At 39.7% G+C, this 14,968-nt stretch overlaps 1 protein-coding gene across 4 annotated transcripts in view; it reads left to right on the top strand.

Moving 5' to 3' along the window:
• Window positions 1-8,771: 8,771 nt before the first annotated feature.
• The window catches only part of MAGI2 (membrane associated guanylate kinase, WW and PDZ domain containing 2), a 1,467,283-nt gene continuing 1,461,086 nt past the window's right edge, over window positions 8,772-14,968 (top strand). For all 4 annotated transcript variants that reach the window (XM_033194948.1, XM_033194950.1, XM_033194947.1 and 1 more), the window contains exon 1: window positions 8,772-9,561. In XM_033194948.1, the coding sequence (XP_033050839.1) occupies window positions 9,261-9,561 (301 nt within the window). In that variant the 5' untranslated portion in view covers window positions 8,772-9,260. The remainder of the gene's footprint in view (window positions 9,562-14,968) is intronic.

Below are 14,968 nucleotides of genomic sequence, written 5' to 3'. Positions count from 1 at the left end.
TGTTGTTTGATTTGACTCATTCTTTGTGAACATATGTGAGCTTCATATTATTTCTCTCGATGTCCTATTTTTTTGATCTATAGTTTGTGAGGTTCACCTTTTTCCTCTTTAGAAAATGGTGATAGCTTCGCTTTTCAACTGACTCCCCTAATGTCCACTTTTCTTCAGAGAGTACAGACAATGGTTTTCCAAACCTCCTGATTCTTTTATTGCCTTAGGATCTAATTGAGAGCAGTTGAAAGATTAAAATCCTTTAAAGCAATTAAATTATTTCTAATTATCCCATGACTTGTTTTAAGCTACAATTTTCTCTTAAAGAAACTTATCCTCCATTTTTCTTTTAAAATTACTCCCCATGATAAAGTAGGAAACAACTGTCTCAAAACTTTACCAACTTCCCAGATAGCAATCTGCTTGTTCCTCTTGATCTATTAAAATATCATTAAAAATTTGGGGTTTACTTTGTTGGTGTCAGTTGATTTTGTGCTTACTATAATAGATTCATTTGACCCTTTCATATTCACTGATATCTACATGTGCAGTTTTTTTTTTCCTACTACTGTAGTTTCTCTTATTCATTCAACCTCAGTGAGGAATACAAACATGAGTCATGCTCTCAAAGAAGTCTGGAAGTGAGGCTGAGATATGTCAACAGTGTTGTAATACAGGCCAGGAAGAAATGTGATAAAAGGTTCAGGTAGCATGTACTAAGAGTTCAGTAGATAATGTTACTTGAGGTGATTATGTATAAATTTTAAAAAAGTTCTATAAGGGCTTTATTTAAGCTGGACTTCCAAAGAATCCCCTATCCAAGAAAACGGTTGGGCCTTAATAGGTCTATAAATTACATGAAATTATATGTAATATTTGGAAAATGTATATGTGTGTGCAATACATGTAATACTATATATATATACACACACATAATACTGTGTATATATGTGTGTGATACAATGTATATATTGTGGTAGAGAGAAAAGGGCAGAATAAGACCACTAGTATTCATCAAATTCTGAAAGACATCCACACAGAGTAGCATTTGGAGAGTTTTGCAAAATTATTAAAACAGTATGATTAGAATTACATTCTCATTGCTTCCAAGTGTTCATCAGCATTTTTGCTTCTCAACAATCTAAGCAAGCATGATGAACTTGTCGTTGAATTTCTTGAAACATGCTTTTCCAGAAACTAGAAAAAACATCTGATTGTTCCTTACTATTTTGCAGTATAATATGTTCATTTCCTTCCCAAAACCTTTTCTTCACCTACAAGTTCACTGATAAAAATTAAGCCCATAATATTATTCCTTGGTTTCCTTTCACTTTCTTGAAATTGAAACTGTTATCATTTTAAATCAATAATAAAATTATTTTAAAAATAAGAGGCAGAATTAGAATATGGGCACTAGATATACTAAAATAACAGAATACTTAACATTTTTTTTTTAAATTGTATAGGGATTGATGGGAAACTGAATTCATATACTGAGAAGAGCTACAGAGAATAAAAGAATAAATTAATATGTGCATTTAGAAAGCAGAGGGAATAGTAACATAAAAAAGTAGTTTAAAACATAAAAATAAGAGATAAGTAGTGTTTCATAGAGTTTTCTGTAAGGATAAGTGCATGAAAAATGGCAAGATGGTTTTAAAAGATTTAGAATTCACAAACTAGAAAGCGACAGAAATTGAACTAGTCACTAACATTTAAAAGCGGGGGACGGGGGGAGGCGGGGGGAATAGATCCAGCTACTTGATGGCATGAAATCAAAGTACTTGAATTTTTGAAGTCTATTTAAAAATCTAGTAAGGAATGCCTACAATTACAAAAGGTATGAGATTGTCTTTTTGAGTTTAGTAGAATATAAACTGATGATAAAAGACTGACAGGCACCAAATGAGTGCAAAACAACAGCAACAAAAAAGAAAGATAAATTCACGTAATTATATTCAAGCAGTATCACTGCATAAGATTGCATAAGAAAGAATACATTTCCAAATCCCAAACAATACGATCCTGTTGTATTATAAGCATACATTGAATACAATAACAAAAGTATCAAGGGTTCTTATTAAAGTACCCGTTATCATGTATGCAAAATATTGCAAAACTTTAAAGTCACAGAACAAAACATTTTTTTTTCCTGTTATCTTTTTTGAGATGATCAAATTTCTTCACACTTTGTGAACTGCATAGTTAAGATGGAGCAATGATTTGAACTATTTGCAACTGCGGTTCCTTCTCCACTCTTTATATATTGTTTGGGCCATGAATCTATGCAAAGAGGTGTTTTACAAGAACGAAAGTCACATCGTTCAGGACTTTCTAACAACCAAAATGATCTAATATGCTTAGATTTAAGTGGTCAGATTTTGCCTCTTCCTTCCTTTCCTCTCAATGTTCCCAGATCATTTGCAGAGAGATAGGTAACTAATTGACAGTGTTGTTTGAGAGTAAATTCCTGAGTTATATAGAAGTTGGACCAATTATTCTCTCATAAAACAAGTTCTAAAATAGTTGTATGAAATGCAGAAGCACAATCAATGAACATTATTCTTGACTGAAATGAAACAGCCCTGGTGCTTTCATGCAAACTTAACTGCTATAAACCTAAAAGATGCAATCACCAAAAGATGTGAAGTCTTGAGATAAAGATTAGCACTATAAATGTCATTTGATAAGATGTCAGATAAAATACACATTTCTGTACATGTGATTTGAAGAGTCTAAGCCCCTAAAACTTCTCCTTACTAACCCCAACATGCCTGAATTTCTCAACATTACATTTTCACATTGTAATACAGTTTTCTTTCCTGGTCTTTCCACTTTTCTCTGCCTAGTAAAGGATGTTATAACATTGCAGTTCAATGTTTTTCCTCTTCTTATATCTTCCATTCTGCTGGTTACGGCCAATGAGTCAAGGTTGAAAGTGTCCCCATATATATCTCTGCAGCTCGAACTCTCCAGAACTTGGGCTTGTATTTCCAGTTACTGGACTTAAGCTGGATATACCCACAGTGTCCCCGGACTGGGCCAGGAATGCTGAAAACCACTGCACAAACATGAAAAATCATTCTGTAATTTAGGCAAAGTTTGGAGAGAGTCACATTTTATCATAGAATAAATATAAACCTGCAAAAGAGTAGAATCCCGGACTGGGCCAGGAAAGCTGGAAACCACTGAATAAACAGGAAAAATCATTCTGCAATTTAGGCAAAGTTTGGAGAGAGAGAGTCACATTTTATAATAGTACAAATATGAACCTATAAAAGAGTAGAATTTAAAATCCACATGAATTTGCAGATGAAAAGAGACAAAATAAAGTTGCTTTCGGTGGGGTTAGGTGAGTATTGTTAGAGACAGTGACAGAGAAGTCTAAGAAACTCCGTACTGTACTAAATAAATCCACCTTTTAAGTGTGGATTCATATTTTTTGTAGGCTTTTGTTTTATTTTACATTCAAGGGGTATAATTGCAGATTGGGTTAACATTTTTGTGTGAATATTGAAACAGTTGTGAAAATAAGTTTATTAATAGGAATGATCACAGACGAACTATGAAATAGATCGAGTTTGTGTCTCACCATGTCATCACCATCTCTCAAGTCTGAATAGACCCAGTGTTTATGCAGAGCTGTCCCCAGCTCTTGAAGACACTGGTTTCCTAACCTCAGTTTCATGGATAAGTATATTTTGTCTTTTCTTCATTGATATGTGCTCTCCTACATTGTTACTGTAACAGAATTTACTATGTTTACTATGAGTGTAAAGAGATAATTGTTTAATACTATCAGTAAGAATTCATATATATTCTTTTTTTTTTTTTTTTTTTTTTTGAGATAGAGTCTCCCTTTGTCACCAGGCTGGATTGCAGTGGTGTGATCTTGGCTCACCACAACCTCTGCCTCCCAGGTTCAGGCGATTCTCCTGCCTTAGCCAAGAATTCATATTAAAGCAGTGATCATTTAACGAAATTTTGGACACCCTCACTTTAGACACATCTGCTATCAGGCAAAATTCTACTGAGCTTTTACACTGTGTCAGACAATGTGCCAGACACTAAGAATGCAAATAAAACATAGAACCTGGAAAGTTGTGTTTCTGCAAAGGATACATGGAGACATAAATAAAAGCTGTGTTGGTAACAGAAATGAGAATCATAAAATGCTTCCAAGAAAGAAAGTGGGCCCAGAGGTATTTCTTTGACGGTGAACAGGTGTAGCCCAGGCAGGGAAGGGTTGTATTTCGGGCAAACACAAACCATGAAATGGCCTAGTGAGCCAAGGAAAGTAAGGCGTTCAACTCTGGAAGAAGGAAAGGGTTGAAAGGATAAGTGAAGACACAGGCCTGAGCCTTAGGTATGACACCTGGGTCAGCTGTCCCAGTCCCCAGACATGGTTGGAGATTGGCTCAAGCCACTGTACCTTACTGCCCTTATCTGAACATAATTACATTTCAATGTTGAAATTCCTGTTTTTAATTATATTCCAAGGGACCTAGAATAGACGGCATAAAGGGGCTTCCTTTCATTTGTGTTAATCTTGGAGAACCCACATTAGCTTTGTTGCCCTGGATTCCAGTCTCAGAGTACATAGAGAAATATGGCTGAACAGTTAAAAAGTGTGGAAAGGAGGATCCAAGGAGGATAAGGAGTTTGGACTTTGCTGTGTATTTAATGGGCGGCACTGGGCGGTTTTAAACACAGAAAAAAGGAGAGGTTTCAGAACGGTCTCTCTGGCATCACAATAGAGATTTTTGAGATAAAAGGGAGAAAGAAAAACAAACACAATAATCGTGGAGTACTGATATTGACAGACTGGACTCAGAAACAGTGTGGATAAGAAACTGTATGCCCTACAGTACTATAGTCAGCAGAATAATGGTCCCTCTAAAAAAGGTACCACAACTCTACCTCCTATTGGTAGTGTGATTTGGGGCAATTTAGAAGCCCTGATCCTCAGTTTCCTCATCTGTAAAAGAAAGAAAAAAAAAGAAAGAATAGTAATGTCTTAAGTCAGGATCCCCAGGATCAAACTCTGAGATGAAGATTGTTTCTGCAAGTGATTTATTATAGAAATGCTATCGGGAAAAACTCATCTCACGTACCACAGTAAGCAAGATAGGCAAGGAGGAGGTTTCAGGCAAAATCCTAACAGCAATATAATTCTACAGGGGAGCCTCAGGGTGTAAATTACATCTCAGGTTTTCTTGCTACTAGAGGCAAGAGGGCTGGTCTTTTATATTCTATAGGAAAGTCCTTGGCAAAGGGTATCCTGGGAAAGAAGTAAACTTGCAGGTGGTTTTGTCTGGCTCTCTGTGCCAGTAGACAAAGTGAGTCTAGTAGTGTTTGGGCATTCCTCCAAAGAGAGTCTCGGGGAAGGCTGCAAGAAGCAAAAGAATGCAGAAGCTAGAGGAAGAATACTCAGTTCAACCAAAGGGATCCTAGGAGATTTGGGTGGAGACCATGTCTGCCACAAGCATCTATCTCATAGAACTCTTATAAGAACAGAATGCATTCATATCTCTCTTTCTTTGGCTTTTAGTATTCCTAAACTATTTTTCTTCTGGAATAGCATGCAATATTTAGCGTTCTGCTCTACAATCGGAGTGCTCAGTGATGAAATAATTTTTTCTTGACATACCATCAAATCCAAAAAGGGTAAAGGCAGTGGAGAAATAAAGCGAATGTGAGGAATACCAAAATAGAGAGAAAAAAAAATAGTCTGATCCCAATTTCTGACTCCAAGGATAGTGCTTTCTTCAGAGTTCAACTTTTATCAGTCAAGATCCAGTCAAAGGGTGTTAACTATTAGGAGAGGGACAAAGCCCACTAAAAATACAGCAATAGTGATTATTGGGAATAGTCACTATCTGTCAGGCTACAGGAGAGTACCCAAGGAGAGAATAATTAAGAAGAACTTCCCCCTACCCACCCGCCACCCTACTAAGCCTGAGAGTGGGACCTCATTGGAAATAATATGGCTGTGGTCCACTTAATGACCCAGAAATTTAAGGTGTCACACCACACACTGGGCTGCTAAGGAAACCACCAGCTGTGTTTTCAGTAAAACTTGCTAGGAAGCCATTCCACTGACATGCCAGCGGCACTCCATAGAAAGACACACACTAGGGAACTGGCCAAATTTACTGAAGATTATGTAACATGACCTTCTTGCACACCACTGGTCAGAAAGTCACTCACTGGTCACCACACCATAGGAGAAAGCAGGAAAGCACTGGAACCAAGAAAAGGAGCCCCTTTCTTTCTGCAGTGTTTCCCTAGCACCTTCTATTGACAAAGCTAAACATTGTGCCAACTGACCATAAAGACGTTTACAGATTTCAACTCTAATGTCACAATTTAGGGCAAAGAAGGGTGGCTGTGAAGTTGAAGAGCTCTAAATAAACTGGCACACACCCCAGTGACACTTCTGGGATTTGGGGGATGGGAGAAGTATGCTATTATGCCCAAATCCTGCTCCATTTGTTTACTTTTTTCCTAATTGCCCCTGAAAGAAAGTGCAGGCCCAATCTTTTGGGACACTATGTACTGAGAGCTGGTATGACACATGGTAAGTGCACAGAGTTCAATTCAGTAACTGAGACAAAGTCTAGAGCTGAACTACTTGGGTCTGAATGTTAGCTTCACCATTAACTAGATTTGTAGCCTTGCAAAAGTTCATCCTTGTATACCTCAGTTTCCTTACCTGTAAAAGGAGATAACAGTACCTACTTTATCAAAATGTCAGGAGAAATGAAGTATTATGTGTAAAGCCTATAGAACAACATCTAGCATGTAGTTAGAACCTAATAAATATTAGTATCTTCCATGAATGGTAGCTTGTCATTTGGTTTTACCATATATATATTCAGTTCTCATGATGAGTTTCTATTTAGAACTATGCCTCATAATGCTAACACTCAACTTCTCTGGGTGAGATTAGGCTTTGCTATCAAGTCTTGCCTACTTCTGGGCATTGCTTGCAGCTCTGGCTTCAGATCCTGGCACTGCCCCTGGCTCACTGATTAAGCTTCACTAGTGCAGCCAACTTATGGAGGATCTGTTTTCTCAAGTGAAAAAAGACACAAGGTTAAACAAATCATCTTTAAGATCTCTTCCAGTTCTGACTACATTTGATCCCCCTCATCCCCAAGTAGTAAGTTATACCTAAGAGGGAAAGAGGAAGGGAATTATCATTTCAAACGCCTACTCACCTGTGCCAGGAGAGCACTGCTGTGCCTGCTTTCCCTGATTTCATTCCCACCACAGTCCTAACAGATTAGTATTTTTAAAGTCCATTTAACAACTAAGAAAGCTGAGGCTCAGGAAGGTCAGTTTACTCAAGATCACATTCTCAGTAAGCAGCAGAGTCTGGATTGAAACCTGGTGTTTCTGTTTGGGCCGACTCAACATTTTTAACTGTACTGTTTGCCTCCTACATCACCTTCATCTCAGACATTAAGAATCCTACCTGTTCAGTGCTTTTCATCCTCTGCTTTAAAGAGATAAGTGGGTGTGCAATTTTTTTTGTCTGAAACATATCATTTAAAAGTTAAGCAAATGAAATTCATTTACCAGTTACAGGAATTAAAAAAAAAAAAATCACTGTTAATGTCTCACAGGAAATTAGCTCTCCAGTGGAAATCAGCCTCCCTGCATCCTTTTTGCCCCTATCCTCCCTCTCCTGGATGCAAACCTGGCGAAAAGAAGGGAACACTAGTTGGGATCAGCGAGCTGAGTTCCAGCTCCGACTGTGCCATTTTCACTCTCGGGAGCCTTCTCCCCTTTCTCTGTGATTAAAGGAGTGTTGGGCCAGATCGTGTCAAGGTTTCTTCCCCAGGTACCAGCCGACTCTGGTGGCTTTCCTGGGCAAGGGAGCGCCTCTGCCTTCTCTCGGCCGCAGGTCCCTAGTTAAATTGTCCATTTCTCTGCGGAGGCTGCTCATTGCATCCGTTCCCTCCACCCCTAGCCCTGTAGACCCTTTCTGTTTCCCCTGCTTGGGAAAAGTGAAGCCCCTTACCCTTGGATAGCCTTTCACTAGACTACCGCATCCCTCCGCTAAATTCCCCTACTGGCGGGACGCGCGGGCGGGGCCTGCCCGGGGGAATGCGAGGCTGCTTCCCCTCTGCGCAATCAGGGTACGCAGCCTCCAGTTCTCTAACTTTCTCCTTCTCTAAGAGGGAATTTCGAGAACTTTGAGACAAATAAGTGACTGTATAGATGAAGACATGAAACCTCTCTACACAGTGAACTCCCTCACGCCACAAGTCTCCCAGGGCTCCCAGGCCTTCTCCCGCAATGCCCCGCCGGGTCCCCCGCCCCAGTTCCTTCTCACGGCAGGATCCCACGCCAGGAGGCTCGCAGAGCCCGAGATGTGGCACCAGGCACCAGGCGCGCCACAAGTCCAGGTCCCGCTAGTTCTGCTCCATAGGAGCCCAGGTCGGAGGAAGTCAGCGCGTCCTCCTCGCACAGCAGCCTGGCGCGCGGCTCGGCCGCACAGAGGCTGAAGAAAGGTCCGCACTGGCTCGAGGCCCTTCCTGCCGGCCTCCCCACGCCGGGCCTCGGCTCCCCTCCTTCCCGGCTCCCGCCTCCTCCCGTAGGCTGCCAGGCGGACCCAGCCTGCCTCTCTGCCTTCACTACCGGGTCAAGCTGCGGAGGGAGGGAGGGAGGCAGCGGCGAAGCCCTCCCTGGCTCCCCACCCGGCGCGCGCGCCCCTCCTCCCCTGCCTCCTCCCCTATGCCAGTACAGTACAACTAGTACACACACACACACACGCACGCACACGCACCCTACCACTGCAGCTGCCATGGATATCAGCTAACAACACACACCCAGGCGCGCGCGCGCGTTCCCACTCGCACCACGCAGGAGTGGCCCCCGGCATCCCTACCCTCCTTCCCCACCCCCACCGCACCCGCTCACCAGCTCGGTTACTGCTAGCTCCGGCTGCCGCCGCCGCCGCCGCCGCCGACGCCACCACCACCGCTTCCTCTGCTGCGGGGCCACAGCCTTGAGTGTCATTCAAGGGACAGCACAACCTCACCCAAGCTCTCCTACCTCTGCCCAGCCGTCCCTCTCATCCTCCCCCTTCCTCGTCCACACTCCATCCAAAGAAGAGGGAAAGCACCGAATAGAGGGGGGAGAAGGCAAAGTCTGCTGTTCTTCCCCCTGGGCCCCCTTGCTCCTCCATCCTCATTCTCTCACTACCAACCCCCCAACCCCAAGGAGCCCCAGGAACTGAGGCGACTCACCCCACTGCCATGTCCAAAAGCTTGAAAAAGAAAAGCCACTGGACTAGCAAAGTCCATGAGAGTGTCATTGGCAGGAACCCGGAGGGCCAGCTGGGCTTTGAACTGAAGGGGGGCGCCGAGAATGGACAGTTCCCCTACCTGGGGGAGGTGAAGCCCGGAAAGGTGGCCTATGAGAGCGGCAGTAAGTTGGTGTCGGAGGAGCTGCTGCTGGAGGTGAACGAGACCCCCGTGGCGGGGCTCACCATCAGGGACGTGCTGGCCGTGATCAAACACTGCAAGGACCCCCTCCGGCTCAAGTGTGTCAAGCAAGGTGAGCGCAGCGGCTTGCTCAGTGTTTTGCCGGGCGGTGGGACCGCTCGGGGCGCAGGGCAATGAAAGGGTGGGCACGCATGTTGAAAGGGGTGTGTTGCGCGATGATGGGGTAGGGGCCAGAGGGGACCCGCAGTGCAAGTGAGTTTCGCCGAGGATTCCACTTGGGGGCTAAAGGGAGGGGAGGGGCAGGTTGCGGTGTGGCGTGCAACTTTGTTTGCTCAGTTAGACCCTCCCCTTTGGAAGGTGCTCGGCCTGGTCTGACCTCCTCAGAGATCCTGGGGCAAATTGAATGTGCGTCAGTGGCATCACCCTAAGCGGATGAAGAGCTTTTGGGGAATGAAGGAAGGAAAGAAAGAAACAGGGAAAGGAGGAAGGGAGAGAAAGAAGGAAGGAACAACTTTAGGGTGCAGCGGCATCACCAGCGGGTCTGGGAAGAGAGGGTGGTGGGGTGAGCGGAGAACTGCGTCCAGCGTTTCTGGGGCTGGGCTGGAGACGCTTGGGTTCCCAGCTGTCCCTTAGGGATCCGTGAGCCACTGCTGGCGAGGAAGGGAAGGGACAAATTGCTTTGGGCGCTTTGACGGGTCTTCTGTAACTTTTCCCCTTCTTCACTCCGCTGTCCCCCTCCCCCGCCCACGGTCTTGTCATGTGGGCATCGCGCGTCACGTGCGCACTGACTAACCCCTGCTCTCACCCCTAGCCAGCCCGTGGGAGGAGGCTCCGGAAGAAGGCGCGGTGCTAGGAGCGCGGTCTAGTGCTGGGCAGGGGTCGGAGGAGATGAATGGTTGTAGGCAAGGGCTTTACTCAGAGGTTGCCCTCATAGAGTGGAAGTTCTCTGTGGTTGGGCTCTCCTCTGGCTCCGATTTGGGGGGCGTGTTTTGGGGGAGGAGCTGGATGAAACCCTCGCTGGTTCCAGCCCAGGCTCCCTCAGCTCCTATCTGACTTTAAAGAACCTCGGTTGGAGGCTGTGATGTAGATTTGGAGAGATTGGAATCATCCAGAACTCTCTCTTTGCTTGAAAGAAAATTATGGTGCAGAAGGAGAGAAGAGTGAGATAAAAGTTTGAATAGAGGACGACTTTAAGTAGAATAAAGTAGTAGCTTTTTTTTTTTTTTTTTTTTTCTCACTGCACAATTCATGTGCGGTATGTATGGATATTTGTGGCACAGGCATATCAGCCTAAGGGTTTGTTGTTGTTGTTGTCGTCGATGTTACACTGTTTGTCCTGACTCAAAGGTGGAATTGAGCATGTCATTACCTGCATTTTGTCACTTAAACGTGATCAACTACCAAGAAACGCTCTTATGGAGATGTACTGCACTGTAAAATTATTCTCTAAAAAACTTGTTTTAAAGTAAACAAGAGAAAAAGAAGTCTTGGACAAAATTTCTCAAATGTAAATTGCCATACAAGAAAATGTTTTTCTTGGGGATTTTTGAGTATTAAGAGGTAATAAATTGAGATAGGCTATTATATGTCAACGTAGCTCCATACTATACGACACTGAAGGGATATGAGTTTGGTAGAAAAGAAAATAGACTATCTTGATATTTTTGAAGATAAGATACCTAGGGTTCAAATACAAAGCTTCATGTTAACATGTTAGATGTGAAATAATACCTTATAGGAATAGATATAAATGTAAAGATCTTTGGGTACAAAAAGTCCACTACGCAACTAATGACCATCGTTTTGTTGGCCAAATGCTTGGTATTTGTCGTGGAACATGGCTGCAAAAGTTAAGTGTTGTTAAATTGGACTTAATAGAGTCCTACAAAGGGATGCCCTATTATAGTTTGCAGTGATCACCACATCTTAACTGTTGTGTTCAATTCTAAGCACGCCTGGTTGAGGAGGATGTTGGCAAACTCACATTAGCAAAGAGTAAGTTCAAAAGAGAAAGAAAGATTATTTTGTATTATAGATGTATTCTATGAAACGCAGTGGAAAGACTTAACTTGGAGAAGTGAGAATAAAAGCTATCATTAAATAGCGAAAAGCTATCAGGTAAGAAAAGGAATTCTGACTATCCTGTGATAGCCCACAGGACGAAATGGTGATAAATCTATGAGAAATTTTAAAGGATGAAACCACTTTACTTTGATTAAATCATGAGCTTTCTAACAGAGTTTTCCAAAAATTCGTGAGCACCCTGTGATGAAGTTCCCATCATTCTGGGTATCCATGAAGAAGCTGAAATGATCATATGCCACGGATTCCTATATAAGATGAGGACCTGGATTCGATATTATTTGAATCCTGCCATAATTCGATCTAATGTGGTCTGTGATCACTCTTGTATTGAATTTTATGTGGAAGATTATTGCTTTTAAAACTCAGAATATATGCTTATAAAGTGATATATTGAGGAGAAACTCTCTTTTCATTCTATATTAACACTGTTTCATGCTTCACTGGTTCATTGATGATAAATTTGTATAATGATATCCACAGGAATCCGATTCATCTCCTGAATCACTATTGATAAAAAACAAAACAAAAAAAAGTTCCTTTTACCTTGTGTGGACTAAGTAATTCTCTTGTACATTCTTTTAAATATGATTCATATTGCTATTCTAATCTTTTCCTTGTCAAATCATAGATTAATTTTATTTAGGATTATAAAAAATGAAAATTTCAGAAGCTTTACTATAGTGTCTGTGTGTCTTAGGTTTCAATACAGATGTCTTTTAATGGAAAATCATTTAGAAACTCTTGGCCCAGTAGTTATATTTTGAGAGAGGCAAAAAACTAGCATAGCTGAAAAACTTAAACACAGTTTGTTTAGCAGTTGCATTTTTAAAACATTAATGAGATGGATTTTTGAATATTCATTCCGACATTGGGTATTATACAGAAACTACATGCATATCATAGTTTAAGGAAGATTTTATAAAGAAAAGATAATATTTGAATAATAAGAATGTTAATAAGTGCACCAAGTAAAATTGCATTATTTACTCAATTTTTATTCACTTGTTTGCCTAATTTTACATTACAGTTATCATAATTTTAATCTGTCATAATTTTAAAAGGAGGTGAGTTGTTGGGATTTTAAGACATATTACATAGTATATATATATATATATATATATATATCATAGTGTTTCTACACTTTAAATACCTGCAAAACAATTTTTAAAACTGTTTAATTAAATTCAAGGAATTCTCTTTTTAATTTAGGCTTTCTGCTTTTAATCCACACAATAATAAACCACATATTAAAATATGGCCTACTGTCACACCCAATTACTTTTTGTGAACGATGGCATTTTATTTATAATAATAAACTTTCTGCACCAAAGGATGTAATGCTAAATTAACAGTAATTCTATGATCTCATTAATGCATCAGACCCAGTTGAAGAAAGTTTTTTGAGTGATGTTGAGATCTATATGGAAGTGCTAAAGGTCTTCTTTCCTTTTTCTTTTCCCTTTTTTAAGGTTTGCCACTAAAGTTCACAGCAGCCAGTTACACAGGCCTTTGTGTCCTACATTCCTTGCACTATGGCTGCTAATGCCTGTAATACCGCATAGAGACCTACATAACCTGGACTTATTTTCCCATTTAGGATCTCACAATGGGAAATAAAAAGAAAAAAAAAAATTCTAATTCTTCCCATGTGGAAGATGGGCCAAATAAATCCTTTGAAATTCAGTTTTAGAGAAGATCTACATTGCTCTCCCTCCTACTGCTCCTTTCAAAGATACCTTCAAAGGAAAGTGGATCCACATTTATTAAGAGTCATACTTTCTTCTTGACTGACTTCAGGCTAGAATAATAGAGTCAAATCTCTATACTTCTTTGTATTTGAAATGGTAAAAACAAATTATGTCAAATTTTCTGTAAATAAAGATTGACTTTTTTCCATAAAAATGTGAGATATATGAATAGTATTGTTTAATAAATAATAACATTGTTTAAACATTTTGATGAGTTTATTATTTTACAAATAAAGTACCATTAATGTTTTGAACAAGGTTAATGAGACAGTTCTCTTGCGGCATAATTTATAAGTGATATCAATGTAGTTTTTTGGTGGGTGTAGATAACTTAAATGGTATGACCTCCAATGTTAAATATGATTATTTGCTTTTTATCTGTACTATCTCTGTTCTTGACATTTGAACTGTTTAATCTTTTGACATGTTTATTATGCTCACTTTCCTTTTCATTGCTTGTAACTCACAAATTCACTTTCATAATGAGAAAAGCATATTCACACTTGACATCTCTGATTGATTATAGTTTAAATAATGATTTTCAAATACATAGCAGACCCTGGCAGAATCATTTTCGTCAGAAGGTGGGGTAGAGCAGTGGTTAAAGGTGCACTCTCCTAAGTAGGCCACTTAGTTTTGATTCCTGAGTATGTCAGTTAGTGCTAGCTATACGAACAAGATAACTAACCTGGGGTAGCAATAGTACTTTAAGAATATTAGATAAGTTATGTATTTAAATCGTGTAGGATCTGGCAGGTGATAAGCATTATATAGATTTTAGTAAATGCTATTGCAAACATATTGTCATTTTGAGCTAGTGACATTATGAGGTGTTTTTAATTTTCAAGATATTTTACTCAATTCACATTAACTGAAAAACATGAAATGATTGACTAATTAATACAGAATAATTTGCAAGTTGTATTTTAAGGTTTTTATGCAGAATGAAATAAATATTTTATTTGTAAAGAATTTATTTGAAGGATAATATCAATAAATACAATGGAACATATTTTCACCTTTTAAAAATAACTCCCACTGATCCTGCCTTTCTGTGTAAACATCTGCTATTTTATATTTATTTTATACTTTTGACATAGTTTATTTTTACATAGTAATTTATTTTCTTCATACTCCATGTCTTTACTCCCAAAGAACTGGTGAATATATTGAATTATTTACTCTAAACTTGACAACATAGAAATCCTATTAGAATTTATTAATTTAAGTTTAGGAGTTTATACTTCTTATATTAATACATCATTGTAGTTGAGAGTAAGTATCATGCTGTTGCTTTTACTTCTCAGCTAGAAACTAAGCACCTCATAAAGAATAATAATAAAACAGTTAATTCATAAGTGTTCATAGTCGACAATATATAATGAAGAAATGCATCAAATTCAGCAAAAATAATATTTTGCATTTGTGAGTATTGCAATGTAAATAAGTAAAAATGTAATTTGTACTGCATTTTATAGTATTTTATACTATACTATTTTGTAGTATCTTATGCTACTGTTAAAATACCATTAAATACTATTTAAATCCTATTAAAGTACTATAGTACTATTAAAATACTATTTTATAGTATTTCTATACTTGGTATGAAAGTAATGCAATATAAATAAGTCAAATAAATCTCTGTATTAATACTGTTCCCCCATGATTTTAGCATTTTAGTTGAAT

This window comes from Trachypithecus francoisi, unplaced genomic scaffold, assembly GCF_009764315.1.
Source record: "Trachypithecus francoisi isolate TF-2019V2 unplaced genomic scaffold, Tfra_2.0 Lachesis_group4, whole genome shotgun sequence".
In the NCBI taxonomy this organism is placed as follows: Eukaryota; Metazoa; Chordata; class Mammalia; order Primates; family Cercopithecidae; genus Trachypithecus; species Trachypithecus francoisi.
This window is presented reverse-complemented; position numbering and strand designations above follow the sequence as displayed.